The following is a 17,632-nucleotide window of genomic DNA, read 5'->3' on the forward strand; positions in this document are numbered from 1 at the left end:
GTGGGGGTGGGGAGCTCTTATTAACAAGTTGTCTCCTGTCCACTCTAGGAATAAACTCTGGACCCTAAGAGCCGTACTTAGCTGCCTCGTAGACACTTGAAATGCTAGTGTTTTTTTGAGAATTTGAAATAGATGGGAGTGCATTGATGAAGTTAGACCCAGTGTGTCTGTTTTTGTTGAAATTTTTATTTTTACTTTATTTTGTGTATAAATATTTTGCCTGCATGTATGTGTGTGTGCCCTGTGTATTCCTGATTACTATGGAGGTCAGACATTGAATTCTATGAAACTGGAGTTAAGAGATAATTGTAAGCCACTATGTTGGCACTGGGAACCAAATCTCAGTGTTCTGCAAGACCAACAAAGGCTATTAACCACTCAACCATCTCTCTATCATCCCCAGTGTGTTTAATATCTGGTATTGGACAGGCATAGGCACAACAACATTTGGGAGGCAGAGGCAGGTATATCACTATGCAGCCTGGTCTATATAGCAAATTCCAGGCCACCAGGAATAATATAGATAATAATATAGTCATATACTGAGACTGTCTCAAAAAGAAAAAACGACAACAAAAACCTGGTACTGATATTTATAACCCTTTACAGGCTAAGCACACTCTCCAAGGAATAGAAAGTCTATTCAAAGTAGATGCTTTCTTGAGCTGCAGCTCCCTTCCTATTAGCACAGACCCAGCTTCTTTACAGTTGGGAAGACTAACTTGTGCTCCTGAACCAAGCCCAGAATAACTTGCAGAAGCCACTGGTGACAGGCAGATCAGCCCATTCTCTTCCCTGTGTAGGAGCAGCACCCGGAAGAGGAGCTGATCAAGACCAAGCAGGATGAGGTGAATGCAGCATGGCAGCGACTGAAAGGCCTGGCTCTTCAAAGGCAGGGCAAGCTGTTCGGTGCTGCTGAGGTCCAGCGCTTTAACAGGTACTAGGGCTGTGAGAACAAAGCAGAGCTCGGACTCTGGTGTTCCCAGTGCACTTGGATGGCTGTATACCTGGTTTGACTGGTTGACTTCTGCAGGGATGTAGATGAGACCATTGGTTGGATTAAGGAGAAAGAGCAGTTAATGGCCTCTGATGACTTCGGCAGAGACTTAGCAAGTGTTCAAGCTCTGCTTCGAAAGCATGAGGGTCTGGAGAGAGATCTTGCTGCTCTAGAGGACAAGGTGAGTTTGTTTGTTTTGTTTTGTTTTTCTGACCAGGTCTCACTGTGTAGCTCTGTCTGTCTTGGAACTCACTATGTAGAGCAGCTGGCCTCATACTCAGAGATCCGCCTGCCTCTGCCTCTCAAGTACTGGGATTAAAGGTGTGTGCCACTACACCAGGCTATAAGGTGGGTTGAAAACCACTGATTATGTTAGTTAGCCACAGTGGGAGAGTGATGCTGATAGAATCTGTTTTTAGGTGAAAGCCCTGTGTGCTGAGGCTGACCGCCTGCAACAGTCACACCCTCTGAGTGCCAGCCAGATCCAGGTGAAGCGAGAGGAGCTGATTACCAACTGGGAACAGATCCGAACTCTGGCAGCAGAGAGACATGCACGGCTTGATGACTCGTACAGGTAGCAAATAATGTTTTGGTGCTCAGCAGTCAGAGTTTGACTGTTGTATAAACAGGAGAGGCAGAGGGTCAATTTTAGGGACCAAGAATATATCTGTACCCTGCCAGGAATCACCAATTGTAAAAGTAACTTTTATTTATTATTACTTATTTATATTCCAAATGTTGCCCCCCTTCTCAATCCTCCCTCCCAGAGTTTTTCACCCCATTCCCCATCCCCTTGCGACTGAGAGGGTACTCATCCACTCACCCACCCCCATAAGAGTAACTTTTACTCCCCAAACCTAATTGTCGTCTTGGAGGCTTACTGCTGAATGAGCTCAGCCTTTCTAGATCTTTCTGAACTGTGGCTGGCTGGTACAGTTCAGCTGTTCTGGCTCAAACTCCTCTCCAAGCTGACTGATTCAGTCTGGCTTCTCAGCTTTCCACTGAATTGTTCGACTTAGCTTCAAACTAACACTGACAATTTGTTCTAATCTGCTTCCTTCTTATTCTCTGGCTTCAGCTGCCTCTGCTGACCTGCACTGAACTCACAGATGAATTTAACTCCACTGTACTGTACTCACTGCACTGACTCCCAGTTGACCGACTCTCTCCCTGCACTGCTCTAAAATAGCCTCCCTTTCCTTTCTGTTGTTCTGCAAGTTAGGCGTTGCTTGTCTGGCTGATTCTCTCATTTCTTTCTTTGATTCTTCACTTTGTCTTCCCCTCAATTAGACGTCATTGTTTGGGATTGAAGATGTGTACTAAGGGTATGTCTGTATTTCAGCCAGAAGGATTAAAAGTGTGTGGTGTGTCTGAATCCCAGCCAGATCACACAGACCTAGATGTGATCAGAACAGTTATATTGCTGATTGAAATCCCTCTGCAACCAATAAGAAAGTAGTAGCTTTCCCTGATCTACATTAAAATTCTATGGAGACTAACAGCTTTGCAGAGTGTAGTTGGTGTGTATATTATTTTATAACTTTATAAATTCTGTCCACTCTTCTACTTTGACTGACAGAATCAAAATACCTCAGAGCTGTCAGTATTATGCAAAATAGTCTGTTACAACTCAGTAAATGAACTGGAAAGGTAGAGATCACTTCTTGCTCTTCTTGATTTGGCCCAGAATATAACAAGGAAGTTACAGATGCAAGTCAATGGTAATGACAAGCCGGGACAACAGAAAGAGACCCTATCTCGACAGCAAAAAAACATGTGACACAAGATGAGGCCATCACATCCCAGAACAGCAGAACCCGTTTTTCTGCCTTCCGATGAACTTTTAAGGAATTTTTCCTTTCCCAGGACTAGGGTTTGCATTGTTGACTTTTGAGAACAAAATTCAAATGTCTAGGAAAGCCATCTTTTATCCTGAGACCACCACTGGATGTGACATACTTTTAATTTTCCCAAGGCTTCAGCGCTTTCTTGCTGACTTCCGTGACCTCACAAGCTGGGTAACTGAAATGAAAGCCCTCATCAATGCAGATGAACTGGCCAATGATGTGGCTGGTGCTGAAGCCCTGCTGGACAGGCATCAAGAGCACAAGGTAAGAGTTCAGGATTTCCTACAACTGAAGGAAGGCATTATCGTGTAGTGAGACAGGACTCAGCTGTTTGGGGGGCCTGTAGTCAGAACTGTCATCTCCCTCTTGTAGTCTGCTGTGGGTTTTGCTTTTGGGGATCTCCTTACCTGCTTCTGGTGCAGGGTTCAGTATTATCCATGAAGACAGAGAGAGAGGCAAGCCTTTTCTCCTTAAAGGTGCTGCTTCCTTCCATGCCCCTCTGTGCTCTCTGAAAAATGTCTGTCTAGCATGATAATTGATGGTGCACAACTTTAAACTGAGGACTTGGGAGATACAGGCAGAAGGATCAGGGATTCAGGGCCAGACGGGGCTACATAACAGGTTTGATGCTAGCCTGTACCACAAGAGCCACAGTTTCAAAAAAAGAAAAGAAAAAAAAAGTCTTGAATTTTATTGTTAGTTCAAATAACTTAGTTTTTTGTTTTTTTATTTTGGTACTTCACCAAAGTAAGTTATATCGAAGATTATCTATTATTTGGGAACAGGAGGTGACTCAACTGGTAAGGTGCCTTAAGAGCAGCACGAAAACATGAGTTCAGTCCCAGTGCTCACACTAACAATAGCCTGTTAAGCTTACCTGTAATCCCAGTGCTGGGCAGGGGTGACAGTAGGATCACAGGGCTCACTGACCAGCCAGCCCATTAGCATCAGTGAGCGCTAGATTGAGCCAGAGACTCTGTCTCAGGTAAGCTGGTGATTTGATGTAGGAACACACAGGATGTTAACCTCTTGCCTGTGTACACAGATGGGCATACACATACATAAAACATTGACTCTTCCTAAAAAGGTCACGGAGTAATGATCGGAAAGTGGTAGCAAATACAAGGTACTTGACAGGAAAGCCTTTGCAAGTTGTTTGAGGAAAGCTGTAAAACTTGATTGATAAGCAGACTTGAAGACAGTGCACGTTTTCTCTCTTATAAATAATCTAGGCTTAAAAGTGTGTAAGGTGCCAGGCAGTGGTGACGCACGCCTTTAATCCCAGCCCCTGGGAGGTAGAGGAAGGCAGATCAGATTTCTGAATTTCTGAGTTCGAGGCCAGCCTGGTCTACAGAGTGAGTTCCAGAACAGCCAGGGCTACACAGAGAAATCCAGTCTCGAAAAACCAAAAAAAAAAAAAAAAGTGTGTGTAGGGGTGGGGAGTATGAAAGTAAAGCAGGACCATAAAAGGAAAAGCAGAGATCTCAAGGGGTGTAGAGGTAGGTAACAGAGTGCATGTGACATACAGAAGAAGGGAACCAGCAGAGTCAGACAAATGGAGGACAGTGACAGGAGCAATTCTTCAGCCTAACTGCCCCACTCCTCCAGACAGGGTTCTCTGTGTGGTCCTGGCTGGCCTGGAACTGCTCTACTCAAAACTGGTCCTGCTGCTGGTATTAAAGGTGTGCACTCAACTTCACAAAAATTTAAAAACATAGAAGTTGTTAGATAAAAAAGCATAAAAGTGCACAATTTTAATACTAGCACTCGAAAGGCAGGTGAATCTTTGAGTTCCAGGCCAACCAAGGTTAGACAGCAAGATACCGTCACAAAAACCAAAAACCCAGGCTGGGTGTGGTGGCACAGGCCTCTCTTATCCCAGCACTTGAAAGGCAGAGGCACGTGGATCTCTTAAATTTCAGGACAGCCTGGACTATAAAGTCACAGTGCTACACAGTGAAACCCTTTCTCAAAAAACAAACAAAGGAAAAACGTTTATTGAAAGACGTTAGAAAAAGATGAACAGATTGGTCAAATAAAATTACTTCCGTAGTGCATGGCTGAAGGGATGGTTTTTGTAAATGTAGACATTCAATGCAATGCTACCAAAAGCCCAACAGAACTGTGAGCATCTGTGATGAATAAGCTAAGTTTAGAAGGGGGAGGCTTTAAGGAACATGGCAGAAAAGGAAGGGACTTCCTTTCTCACTGTGTAAGTACTAAAAAATTGTAGTAAGCAAGCTCATATGGCACAAAAAAGAAAATGAAGAGTAAGTAGGAGAGCTTGTGTCTCTGTGACTGTGTGGCCGCCTGATTAATGTCATGTGGCCTGCAGATACACACACAGACATACACACAGCGCCTCCTTTCTCAGTTGCCAGCTAGTTGTTTTCCTATATTATTTCTTTTTCTTTTCTTTTTTTTTTTTTTTTTTTTTTTTTGGTTTTTCGAGACAGGGTTTCTCTGTGCACCCCTGGCTGTCCTGGAACTCACTCTGTAGACCAGGCTGGCCTCGAACTCAGAAATCCGCCTCCCTCTGGCTCCCGAGTGCTGGGATTAAAGGCGTGCGCCACCACGCCCGGCCCTGTATTATTTCTTAAACTCGGAGTTAGGAAACTCTGAACCTCCTCTCTGTCTTTTCTTACCTGTGGAAATTATTTAAAATTCAACAACTTGGTGTTGTTTTCCCAACTCCACCAAAAATATTGGAAATATGCTGTCTCTTTTCCTCTTCAGGGTGAGATCGACGCTCATGAAGATAGCTTTAAGTCTGCAGATGAGTCTGGGCAAGCTCTGCTTGCGGCTAGTCACTATGCCTCAGATGAAGTGAGGGAGAAGGTAAGGTAGTTAAAAGGGGCTTTTAAGGGGAAGGGCAAGACTAGAGAGTGCTGCTGTATCTCTGGGGCCAGTTAGGGGCCTAGCATCAAGTAAGAATATTTCTTAGCCCACATGAGTCTGGCACAAAAGGGTAGCTTTTTCTTGATATGTGGTTGGCCATATTGGCACACACCTTTAAATCACAGCATTAGAGAGAAGAGGCAGGTAGATAGAGCTCTGTGAGTGTGAGGTCAGTGTGGTCTACATAGCAAGCTCCAAACTGTATGATTGTACAGACCCTGTCAGAATTGGGGGAGAGGCGTTGTATATATGTGTGTGCACTCGTACATTTGCATGCATGTATGTATGTAATATATTGGACCAAGAGACTTTTTTCAAGCATGTATGACACATTCCTTATTCTAAAAGGACTTTGCAGAGAGTCAGTCCTGCTTTAGTAGTTGGTATGACTAGGAGACAGATGATTGTAAAGTGTCTCAAGCACTTGTGCACTCTCATTTGCAGCTCTCATTTGAGAGTCCTCTTCACATAGTCTTGCTTGCAGTCTTTCATCTATCTCCCAGTCACCTTGACAATTTCATGCAGATTGTTTATGATAATTTGACAGTAAATTCTAGGTTAGTCAAGGTGGGGTTCTTATGGATAGCACACACATGCCAACTCTGTAGTATTTCTCTATTTCCTATGATAAGCTTACATACATTAAGTACTATTGCACAGAGAAATGCCTAAAGTCTAGCATGAGGAGTAGACTATTCTGGGAAGCTCTGTGTCTCCCAGAAGGTAAAAGGTAACTTTGTTTCCCATTCCCCAAGCTGAGCATCCTCTCCGAGGAGAGAACTGCCCTGCTGGAGCTGTGGGAGCTTCGGAGGCAGCAGTATGAGCAGTGCATGGACTTGCAGCTCTTCTACCGTGACACTGAGCAGGTGGACAACTGGATGAGCAAGCAGGAGGTAATGTGTACTGGAACCCTCAACCAGGGAGTTGAAAGGGTCATGCCCTGCTTCTCCAGTGAATGCTGACTGTTTCAGAACGTTGGAGCCATTTCAGTTTTGAATAGAGTGAAGAAGGGAACTAAGCAGGTTTCTTTTGTCTGCCTTAGTCATTGCTGACTCAGCAAGGCCCTTAGAAAAGATTTGTGCAGTACAAAAACGATTTCTAAACATTAGAGTTTAACCCTGTGTGTAACCTGAATGAATGAAAAGCTGTAAGGGCTATGTGAGAGGTGGGGTTGGTGCCTGTTTGCATTCTCACTAAGAAGGCTATGGGGAGTGGATTGCAAGTTTGATGCCAGCTGGGCTCCTTACCTTAGAGGGTTAAAGAGTGTCTGCACTGCATAGTGAGACCTTGTCTCAATACCCTCCCCACTTAAAGGAGGAAATTATTTGAAAACTGTTTGATAGAATATATAGTAAGTATTCTTTCCCAGTGTTACTGACTGATCTTTAAGAGATTCCAGAAAGACTAGACTTTTCAATAGTGACCTCAGGCCATAGACTCTTTCTGTCTGTGTTTTTCCCAACTCTGCTGCTTCTTTCAGGCTGTAGGCGAGTGAAAGCCCCTGATCCCTCACACTTGCTTCCTCCTCTCCAGGCATTCCTGCTAAATGAAGACTTGGGTGACTCCTTAGACAGTGTGGAAGCTCTTTTGAAGAAGCATGAGGACTTTGAAAAATCTCTCAGTGCCCAGGAAGAAAAAATCACAGTAAGATCCTTCTTGTCATGTCATCCACAGAGTAAACTGAGTCCCTTTCTCAGAGGCTTGGGAAGTTCATGCAGGGCACTGCCAGGATTATGTGAGACCTCACATTGACAACATTGCATCATCTTGCACTTGTAACACAGCTTTATGGAGCAGAATCAATTGCTTAATGCAAACCTAGATTAAGATGTACCTCTGACTTGACACTACCCTAGTAGAAAGGATAAGAAGGCTGTTGACTGACATCTAACACTCTTGAGTTCTCAGATAGTAGCAGGTCAGGTCTGTAGACTTGAGGGATGAACAGTCTTGCATTCTGTGAGACTCAAGCAGTCTTCCAGGCATATCCACTTAACAGTGATGTTCATGTCTGTGTAGCTCACTCTTGAGAACTGGATACTTTTCCCCCTCCCTCCAAAATCACAATAGAATCTCATACATTTTAAGTTTAGGGTTTTCATGTTACTCTAAATTCATGGCTGTCCTGGGGTGCATACAGCCCATGAGCCACAGGTTGGACATACCTGTAAATCTGTAGGTAAACATAATCAGCCACCTGGGCCCAGTAGTAAGTGTGTGTCACAGGGCAAGCCTGGACAGAGAGATTAGGGTGTTGGGTGTTTTTGCATGGCTTCATAGCACATGCCTTTAATCCCACACTTGGGAAGCAAACACAGGTAAATCTCTGCGTTCTAGACCAGCCTGGACTATAGAGCTATTTCCAGGACAGTCAGGGCTACACAGGGAAACCCTGTCTTGAAGAGAGATTGATTAAGAGAAATATTGAGAGAGAGATTGAAAGATTAGGATGTGTTCTCCATAGTCCAGGCTCTGTGCTCACAGTGACAACTCCTGCCTTCCTTTCTAGGCCCTTGATGAATTTGCAACCAAACTCATCCAAAATAACCACTACGCAATGGAAGATGTAGCGACTCGACGAGATGCTGTGAGTTCCCTGGGCATGTCGTGCTCCTTTCTAAGATGCTTGATGCAGCTCAGTCAGGCCAGTCACCTTTTGGGGAGTATAATGTAGAGTCATGTAATCTATCTTACAGCTCCTGAGCCGCCGCAATGCCCTTCATGAGCGAGCCATGCATCGCCGGGCACAGCTGGCTGATTCCTTCCATCTGCAGCAGTTCTTCCGTGATTCTGATGAGCTCAAAAGTTGGGTCAACGAGAAGATGAAAACGGCCACCGATGAAGCTTATAAAGTAATAAAATCAGAGTTTCCTTTAGTAGTTGTGTAGTAAGCTAAACCTTGCAAAAACTACTTGGAGCTAAAAAAACAAAACCAAAAAACACAAAGAAGGTCACACAAACCACACTAGTTAGCGTAAATCTTCTGTTTTATGAGTGTGAAGTAGCTATATATATTCTCCAGTTCAGGCACAACCCTCTTCTTTTTTTGATTCGCAGGATCCATCCAACCTGCAAGGGAAAGTCCAAAAGCATCAGGCTTTTGAGGCTGAGCTTTCAGCAAACCAGAGCCGGATTGATGCCCTTGAGAAAGCTGGGCAGAAGCTAATAGATGTCAACCACTATGCCAAGGAAGAAGTAGCAGCTCGTATGAATGAGGTCATCAGTTTGTGGAAGAAACTTCTAGAGGCCACAGAACTGAAAGGTGGGAGAAAATAGATGATAGAAAAGTGGTTGGTGATAGGAATGTTTGGGAAACTAAACACTCCTCTCTGGCTTAGCATGGTAGGACCACACACAACCCAGGAAAGGTAGGGTGATAACTTTGTTGTTAAGAGTTATTGCTTGAGCCAGACGATGGTGGCCCATGCCTTTAATCCCAGCACTCGGGAGACAGAGGCATAGACAGGTGGATTTCTGAGTTCGAGGCCAGCCTGGTCTACAGAGTGAGTTCCAGGACAGCCAGGGCTACACAGAGAAACCCTGTCTCGGGGAAAAAAAAAAAAAAAGAAAAGTTATTGCTTGGAGCTGGAGCGATGGCTTAGCGGCTAAGAGCACTGACTGCTCTTCCAGAGGTCCTGAGTTCAGTACCCAGCAACCACATGGTGGCTCATAACCATTTGTAATGGGCATCTGATGTTGTCTTCTGGGAAGATAGCAACAGTATACTCACATACATGAAATAAATAAGTAAATCTTAAAAAAAAAAAAAAAAGAGGCTGGTCCTCAAAAAAAAAACCAAAAAGAGTTACTGTTTTATGAGGGTTACTTGGCTTGGGTTCTTAGTAGTTTGATCATTTGGAAAGTATGATTAAAAGCAGTGCTTGGGTAGACACTCAGAGCCTTCCTACCTAAAATCACAGTTTGGCAGCTGGGCAGTGGTGTCGCACGCCTTTGATCCCAGTGCTCAGGAGGCAAAGGCAGGCAGACCTCTGATTTCCAAGGTCTATAGAGTGAGTTCCAGAAGAGCCAGAGAAACACTGTTTGGAAAAACAAACAAAAAAATCACAGTTTAACTGTGAGCCAGAGATGTATCTCATGGAAGTATAGATGCTTACCAAACAGCCTTCATTTCAGTCTGTAGAATGTAGAGCAGAGGGTATTCTAGAGGTTTTCCTTCACTGGTTAGCAAAACTGGACACTGACTTAAGCTCTGACCGCAATCTTTCACTGGGGTACCGTGGCTCGTGGTCAGGGCTATCCCAACAGAAATGTGGTTACACTTTACTGAACAGGAATAAAGCTCCGAGAAGCCAACCAGCAGCAACAATTTAATCGAAATGTTGAAGACATTGAATTGTGGCTGTATGAAGTAGAAGGTCATTTGGCTTCAGATGATTATGGTAAAGACCTCACTAATGTCCAGAACCTCCAGAAGAAGCATGCTCTGCTAGAGGCGGATGTTGCTGCTCACCAGGTAGTGCTGTGTGGGAATGGGGACCTAGAGAGGGGCAGGGCAGTGCTGTGTGGGAATGGGGGCCTAGGGAGGGGCAGGGCAGTGCTGTGTGGGAATGGGGGCCTAGAGAGGGGCCAGGGCAGTGCTGTGTGGGAAGTGGGGACCTAGGGAGGGGCAGGGCAGTGCTGTGTGGGAGAAATATGCATGTTGAACTTTCCAAGGGGATACTATTGGGGGAAGATGAACTATGAGGCTCTCTTACAGAGCGCTGTGCTCAGTGTTTTTTCTCAGAGCTCTCTGGGAGCCTAAAGTGAGGGGGCCCTAGCAGGACAAATATTCTGAGAGTAGGACTCCCACTGTTACATTTTCTTTGTGTTTGAGGAATCCTCATCCCCAAGTAACAGGCTGGAGAGGTGCAGAACAGAGTCTCTGGAGTCTCTCAAACCTTACCCTCCTGTTTCCAGGATCGAATTGATGGCATCACAATTCAGGCCCGCCAGTTCCAAGATGCTGGCCATTTTGATGCCGAAAATATTAAGAAGAAGCAAGAGGCCCTTGTGGCTCGCTATGAGGCTCTTAAGGAACCCATGGTGGCCCGGAAACAGAAGCTGGCAGATTCTCTTCGTCTGCAGCAGCTCTTCCGGGATGTGGAGGACGAAGAAACCTGGATTCGAGAAAAGGAGCCTATTGCTGCATCCACTAACAGAGGTTAGTGTATCTGCCCCAAGCAGATCCATGCCATTACCACATCCTATACATAAAGGAGATGTATCTGAGGAAGTGAAGTGGAAGTTTAGATCCCTATACTGTGGCAGTGGTGGGAGCCCATTACTGACAGTTCAATGGGAGAATGGATTCTGCTTTTAGGCAAAGATCTTATTGGAGTCCAGAATCTGCTAAAGAAACACCAAGCTTTGCAAGCAGAGATTGCTGGGCATGAACCTCGAATCAAAGCAGTGACACAAAAGGGAAATGCCATGGTGGAGGAAGGTGAGTGTGGTCAGTGACTGGACCTGCTTTTACTCTTTATGTCTTTACTCTGTCCCCTGTTGGCATAGAGTGCATGGACCTGAGCCCCGTTAATGAGGCCAGGGCTGAGTCTCCTTCTTGTGCTGTCATATGACTCTGGCCTGGCCTCACCTGAGTGTCACTGTCACTGTTCTCCACATCATCCTTCCAGGCCATTTTGCTGCAGAGGATGTGAAGGCCAAACTGAGTGAGCTCAACCAGAAGTGGGAGGCTCTGAAAGCCAAAGCCTCCCAGCGGAGGCAGGATCTAGAGGACTCGCTGCAGGCCCAGCAGTACTTTGCCGATGCCAATGAGGCTGAGTCCTGGATGCGGGAGAAGGAGCCCATTGTGGGCAGTACGGACTATGGGAAGGATGAAGACTCTGCTGAGGTAGCTCAAACCTGGGCATCACATGGACTTGGGAATTGGCCCCAGCCTCAGAGTAGGAAGCAAGGTAGTGGAGAAGGTATTGCAGAAAGGATAAAGTATACTGCAGCTGCTTTGTAAAGTGTCAGCAATCTTACTTTTTATTTTGGAAGTTCAGAATCAAGAAGAGCCTGTCACCTACTTTCAACTGTTAACATTTGCTGTTGTCTCATTATTCTTAGTCACATGCATGCAGACATGTGACTCATATCTGGTTCATGTAGTCGTCAGACCTACTTCTTAACAATCTTGTCAAAACCAGAATGAGAGCTAGGGTCTCTGCTCAGTGGTAAAGCACTAGTTGCTTGTATACAGTTGTGGATTCCATTCCCAGTACCAAAAACCTCCCTAGGTGAGTTGAGCCTTCACATGAACAGGATTTTCCCCAAGAATGGGAGAACCAAAAACACTGGAGGTCCTGTTAGTAAGCAGTGACAAAGTAGCCCTATAAAAAGGCATTCTCAAGTACACTGAGTCTGCTCTGTGTGTGTCTATGTTATTCAGATACATTGTAATTAGGTAAAAATGGTAAAGAGGAGATTGTAACTAGGCAGTATTTCTTCTCTGAAATTAGAAAGCAGGAAGAATTGGGATGGTAAGATGGCTAAGTGGGCAAGGGCACTTGGGCCAAGCCTCTTGACCTCAGTTTAATACCCAGACCCATATGTCTGCAAATTGTCCTCTGACCTCCATGCTTTTCCATGGTGTATGCACACACACAAAGAAGTAACTGTAGGCCAACATGCATGGAGAAAACTTGACAAGGTCCTTACCCCTCTAGATAAAATGCTGTAAGTGATCAGTAGCTGCGGAGAGAAGGAGATCCGCTTCCACCACAGCTACAGGACGTTCCCATGGAGGGCAGTCAGTCCTGGACACAAATACTATGGACAATAATAAACATACTCAGTAGAGTTTGTGTATGTGTAACGCTGTATGGACTGTTATGTGTAAAACAATAGTAATTGGAGAGAAGTTGCTCATGAGTATGGGAGCAGCTGGAGGGGTAGGGCGAAGATGTTTGAGCTCAAAAAATGTTTTAAAAGTACATTATATAAAATATTATAAGTAATTTTACAAAATACAGAGTATACAGGACAGCAAGCAGTCATCTCCTGATGACAGGGCCTTGAGGAAAGACACAGCTCTGTGTGCTTGGTTTCAGGCTCTACTCAAGAAGCATGAAGCTTTGATGTCCGATCTCAGCGCCTATGGCAGCAGCATCCAGGCTCTGCGAGAACAGGCCCAGTCATGCCGGGTATGGGTGCTCCTGGGGTTCTAAAGTACTGAGGGCAGGGCACGTATGTGCTGAGGAAACTGAGGGTAGGCAACACTCTTTGGATTTGGGTTTGTTTCTTTGTGTCTCACAGTGTAAATGAGGCTGGCCACCTCCCTCTACTTAGTTCAAGCACTGGAATGCTGGGATTAAAGTTGCATGCCATCTTAGGTGCTATGGGCAACATTCTTCTCAGGCACATTAAATTGTTTCTGTTTGACTAAATCCCCTCCTTTTGATATTCTAATAACGGGTTCTCACTTTGTAGTCCAAGCAGGTCTCAAACTAATTAACTTTCTTTTGGCTTCTCAAGTGCTTGATTTATAAGCATGAGCCACTATACCTGAATTATTGAATGACATATTTGCTCAACAGCTTAAACAAATACTTTCTTTTTTGTAGCTTCACTAAAGAGCTCTCAAGCAGTTGGGTGTAGTAGTGCAAGCATCTAATTCCAGCAGCAGACATTTAATTCCAGCACTCATTTAATTCCTCAGGAAGCAGAGACGGATGGATCCCAAGGCCAGCCTGGTGTATATAGTTCCAACTACTGAAACAGGATTGGCTCTTTACAAAGTTCTTTTTAAGCTCTTGGGCCATAGCTGGCTGGTGACGAAACACACTTTCAGTCCCAGCACTTGGGAGACAGAAGCAGGAAGATCTCTGTGAGTTCCAGGCTACAGAGCAAGTTCCAGGGCAGCCAGGCTACACAGAGAAACCCTGTCTTTAAAAATCAAAAGAAAGAGAAAAAAAGGACCCTTATAAGTGTGTATTTGGTAACACCTGTCGAAAGTTGGACTGTTGTATGCTTGAGTGACACATGGCATTTAATCATTTTGTCTTTCCTTTGGATCATTAGCAACAAGTGGCCCCCATGGATGATGAGACTGGGAAGGAGCTAGTCTTGGCTCTCTATGACTATCAAGAGAAGAGTCCTCGTGAGGTCACCATGAAGAAAGGGGATATCCTCACCTTGCTCAACAGCACAAACAAGGCAAGGCACAGGGTGGCCAGGGTTTCGTGCATCAGCCCCAGGGAATGTACTCTACTGGATATCCTTGGGAAGATGGGAAGACATAAGGAGGTTACTTTATCCAGAGCTACATATGACTGGGAAGTACTAGATCAGTTCTACTTAGTCTGATGTATACGAGTAGTGCCAAGAGTCACCAGCAGGATCATGAAAATCAAGTGTCTCTGGCAAGCACACTCCCTTCTGAGCCATGCATTGTCTCCTCTATAACTTGTACTATTGGTAGTTGTTGTTTGTGGTGCTGGCTGTGGAAGACGGAGCCTCATGTGTGCTGGACAAGGTACTATACCCTGGGTGTACATCCAAACACACACTTGTAGCATACACACGGAGACACAAAATTTAAAAATTAAAAAAACAAAAAACAAAGGAGCAGGGCGTGGTGTTGCATGCCTTTAATCCCAGGACTTGGGAGGCAAAGGCAGGCGGATTTCTGAGTTCGAGGCCAGCCTGGACTACAAAGTGAGTTCCAGGATAGCCAGGACTACACAGAGAAACCCTGTCTCGAAAAACCAAAAAAAAAAAAAAAAAAAAAAAAAAAAGTAGTCCAGTGTGAGGTCTCTCTTTCTTGGGAAAAGTCTCAGCTCTCAGTCCTCTTCTTTTTTCTTTTGTAGGATTGGTGGAAAGTGGAAGTGAATGACCGGCAGGGTTTCGTGCCAGCTGCATATGTGAAGAAGCTGGACCCCGCCCAGTCAGCCTCGAGGGAGAACCTCCTAGAAGAGCAGGGCAGCATTGCTCTGCGGCAGGGGCAAATTGACAACCAGTAAGGGCTCAGATACTCAGCACCGGCTAGACAGCACCTAGGGCTTAATGCAGTCCTCAAGCAGATCAGTCAGTGTCTTGGGGTCTCTGGAGCCCTACGTCTTCTTTTCTATTTCCCTTAAGTCTCCTAACCCACCAGCCTCCATTTTAGAGCTCGGATTCTTGACTAGTACCTTAATCTCACTTGGTTTTTTTTCTGTGTTTCTGAGCTGCTTTTTCTAAAGCACATTTTGCTACTTGGTACAGTGTTAGCCTTTGTCTTGTTGACAAAATTCTTTTTGGGTTGGATTTTCAGATATCTTACCCCTTGGCTCTGCCTCCCTTTGGACAGCTGCCTGGGAGCTGCTCTCTCTTCCTTTGCACTCAGAGAAAGGAATTTACTTTTTAAGCTGGTTTTCTTCATATCATATAGACAATTCCCATATTGCCCTATGTCTGTCCTATAGTGTGTACCTTACTCTGCTGATGAAATCAACAGCTTTGGGCATCTGGGGAATACAGGAAGTATATATCTAAGTCCAGTAGGGCTTAGAATAAGAGAGCTTTTCTGACATTAATGATCTTGAAATGACAAGAGCCATTTGTACACTTGTAGACTCTTTTACTTGAACTGCATAAACAAGGAGACGCTGGGGTTTATGTTATTATCCCAGACCTGGATCATAAATGTAAGAGCACAGAAGTTGATGGAGCTAGTGTTGCTGAGCTGGCAATTAGAGTCAGCACTGTCCTTTGGGTCTGTTTTGTCCCCTGGCCTGCTCTGTGCAGTAAGTGTGTGCAGTACAGGGAATGCAGCCTTACATGAAGCAGAGTTGTCAGGAACATGAAGGTAAACTAACCCTCTCATTTAATTTTCCTGCTGTTTCTCCAGTGATTTCGTTCATGGCCTGGGCTGCTTCTAAGAGCTTTTGAAGGATTCCTATGTTTTTCCCATTTCAAGCATCCGCCATCATGGCACCAGTTGGAGCTGCTGCTTTTTATTCCCATAGATTAATCCCACTAATGTGTGCATGCTTTTGCTGTACCCCCTCTGTGCAGGACACGCATAACTAAGGAGGCCGGCAGTGTATCTCTGCGTATGAAACAGGTGGAAGAACTGTGAGTAGGCTGAGAACCTGGCTGAGCTCCCATGTCACTGCTACACCTGTCCATTCCTCTCTGCCGCTCTTCTCCAAAGCACTTTCCATTGAGAAGGAGGTGGTGCAGGGGACCTGCCACATCTTCACAGCTTTGCTGCCTGTGGGAGAATCTCAGAACTGCTCTCCCTGGTTGCTTCTGCCTGCTTGTGTTTGGAATGGTGTTGGCTCACTCTAGCTTTGTGGTAGAGCAGGAGCAGGTCCTCCATAAACCTGCAGCCAGTTCTGTTGTATTCCTCAATAGGGAGGCAACAACGTGTGACTTAGAGGTTAGGGGCTCTGATTTCTGGTGACTGTTACTTTTTGTTTGGGAAGCTTAGATTTAGTGATGTTTTTCAGATTTTTCTTTAACTTTGAATTTCATTTCTTACTCAGATTTGTCATTTTTGTATCTTGAAAGATAGTGGTAGTTCAGCTTATAAGTCTTAGTTCTCATGGGTGAGAAAGTTCTTTTGATTCTTCTCAGGTCTTGTAGGTGATGGAGTTGTGTACAAACTGCACACTACCTTATATTCTTTCACTGCTCAAAAATAGAGATCACCATGGAGATGCCCTACTGGTCAGAGATGGAACATCCTGTATTGGACTATATTAAAGCTCATATCTTCCCCCTCTTAGGGGCTGCTCAGAGAATTTTAAAACCAAGAAAATTCCTTTTATACATTATGTAGTTTTGTCTTTATGTAGCTTCATTTCATCTCTCCAAACAGTCGCATGAACCTTCTGTTTCTGTGCTAAGTACTTAGTTTTAGGCTTATGTGATCATAATAGTTGTAAAATGCACCTGGGGTAAGTGTGCCTGGGCTGTGGTATCCCACGCAGTTACGACCAGTGTGTGCTTATCCCTAAGGCTGTAGTTTGAGTGCCTAGAATCCTCATCTTTGTGTGCTCTGATCCTTCGTTGCTAGGCATTATCATTACAATCTCATGCCTTGGATCACATCTCAGATACCTAGTGGTTGTCCTGTGTTAGCCTCTATGGTGAGCTAACTGCCTTCCTTGTCCATTGTGTTACCCTCTTGACTTCTGTCAGATATCAGTCTCTGCTGGAACTGGGTGAGAAGAGAAAAGGCATGTTGGAGAAGAGTTGCAAGAAGTTCATGTTGTTCCGGGAAGCAAACGAGTTACAGCAGTGGATCACTGAGAAGGAGGCTGCTCTAACCAATGAGGAGGTTGGCGCTGACTTGGAGCAGGTTGAGGTGCTGCAGAAGAAGTTTGATGACTTCCAGAAGGTATGGGATGTCTACAGCATAGCTTCAAATTCCTGTAAATAGCTAGTTCTTGGGACTGCAGGAATGGCTCAGCAGTTTGTGTTTGGTCTGTTAAGACACAGTTGGCCCTTAAATATCACTGTGTAGCTGAGGATGAGCTCAACCTTCTTCCTGCCTTCCCGTCCCGAGTATTAAGATGACAGGTGTGCATCATAATGCCCAGTTTTATGCAGTGAGAGGGATCTAACACAGGGAGCTACAACTGCATCCTAGCCCTGCTTGGCTGTTTGAGACAGTGTCCCTTGTGGACCAGGCTGGTATTGAATTTGCCCTTTAGTCCATACCAGCTTTGACTTCCTGATTATCTCTTCTTCACCAAGTGTTGGGATTATTGTCATACACATTTTAAGAACCTTCTAAATTACTCAATTGTTGTATTTTTAGTTTTTACAAAAGGACTAAGTGGGTCAGGCTGGCTTGGAACTCACTGTAGGGAACAAGCTGTTACTAAGATTACATGTAGATTCCGTTTCAGGCTTATAGCACACACACATGTGCACACACAGAGTTGGGGAGGCAGTCTTC

The 17,632-nt window shown here is 44.8% G+C and overlaps 1 protein-coding gene and 1 non-coding gene across 12 annotated transcripts in view; both read left to right on the forward strand.

Moving 5' to 3' along the window:
• Sptan1 (spectrin alpha, non-erythrocytic 1) overlaps positions 1 to 17,632 on the forward strand; it is a 65,892-nt gene that overhangs the window by 19,802 nt on the left and 28,458 nt on the right. For 7 of the 11 annotated variants that reach the window (NM_001309460.1, NM_001177667.1, NM_001369325.1 and 4 more), the window contains 19 exons: positions 804 to 937; positions 1,034 to 1,178; positions 1,417 to 1,571; positions 2,973 to 3,108; positions 5,581 to 5,682; positions 6,498 to 6,635; positions 7,276 to 7,386; positions 8,252 to 8,329; positions 8,439 to 8,594; positions 8,800 to 9,004; positions 10,035 to 10,216; positions 10,660 to 10,903; positions 11,063 to 11,185; positions 11,376 to 11,593; positions 12,795 to 12,887; positions 13,765 to 13,899; positions 14,553 to 14,701; positions 15,739 to 15,798; positions 16,870 to 17,068. In NM_001309460.1, coding sequence (NP_001296389.1) covers positions 804 to 937; positions 1,034 to 1,178; positions 1,417 to 1,571; positions 2,973 to 3,108; positions 5,581 to 5,682; positions 6,498 to 6,635; positions 7,276 to 7,386; positions 8,252 to 8,329; positions 8,439 to 8,594; positions 8,800 to 9,004; positions 10,035 to 10,216; positions 10,660 to 10,903; positions 11,063 to 11,185; positions 11,376 to 11,593; positions 12,795 to 12,887; positions 13,765 to 13,899; positions 14,553 to 14,701; positions 15,739 to 15,798; positions 16,870 to 17,068 — 2,763 coding nt within the window. The remainder of the gene's footprint in view (positions 1 to 803; positions 938 to 1,033; positions 1,179 to 1,416; positions 1,572 to 2,972; positions 3,109 to 5,580; positions 5,683 to 6,497; positions 6,636 to 7,275; positions 7,387 to 8,251; positions 8,330 to 8,438; positions 8,595 to 8,799; positions 9,005 to 10,034; positions 10,217 to 10,659; positions 10,904 to 11,062; positions 11,186 to 11,375; positions 11,594 to 12,794; positions 12,888 to 13,764; positions 13,900 to 14,552; positions 14,702 to 15,738; positions 15,799 to 16,869; positions 17,069 to 17,632) is intronic. The other 4 variants (NM_001177668.1, XM_006497812.2, XM_006497815.4 and 1 more) reach the window with 1 other exon arrangement.
• Positions 10,589 to 10,659, forward strand: Mir6997 (microRNA 6997). The gene has a single exon (NR_105963.1). It is a non-coding gene; the product is annotated as a microRNA 6997 (primary transcript).

Source organism: Mus musculus, chromosome 2 (assembly GCF_000001635.26).
Source record: "Mus musculus strain C57BL/6J chromosome 2, GRCm38.p6 C57BL/6J".
Classification (NCBI taxonomy): Eukaryota; Metazoa; Chordata; class Mammalia; order Rodentia; family Muridae; genus Mus; species Mus musculus.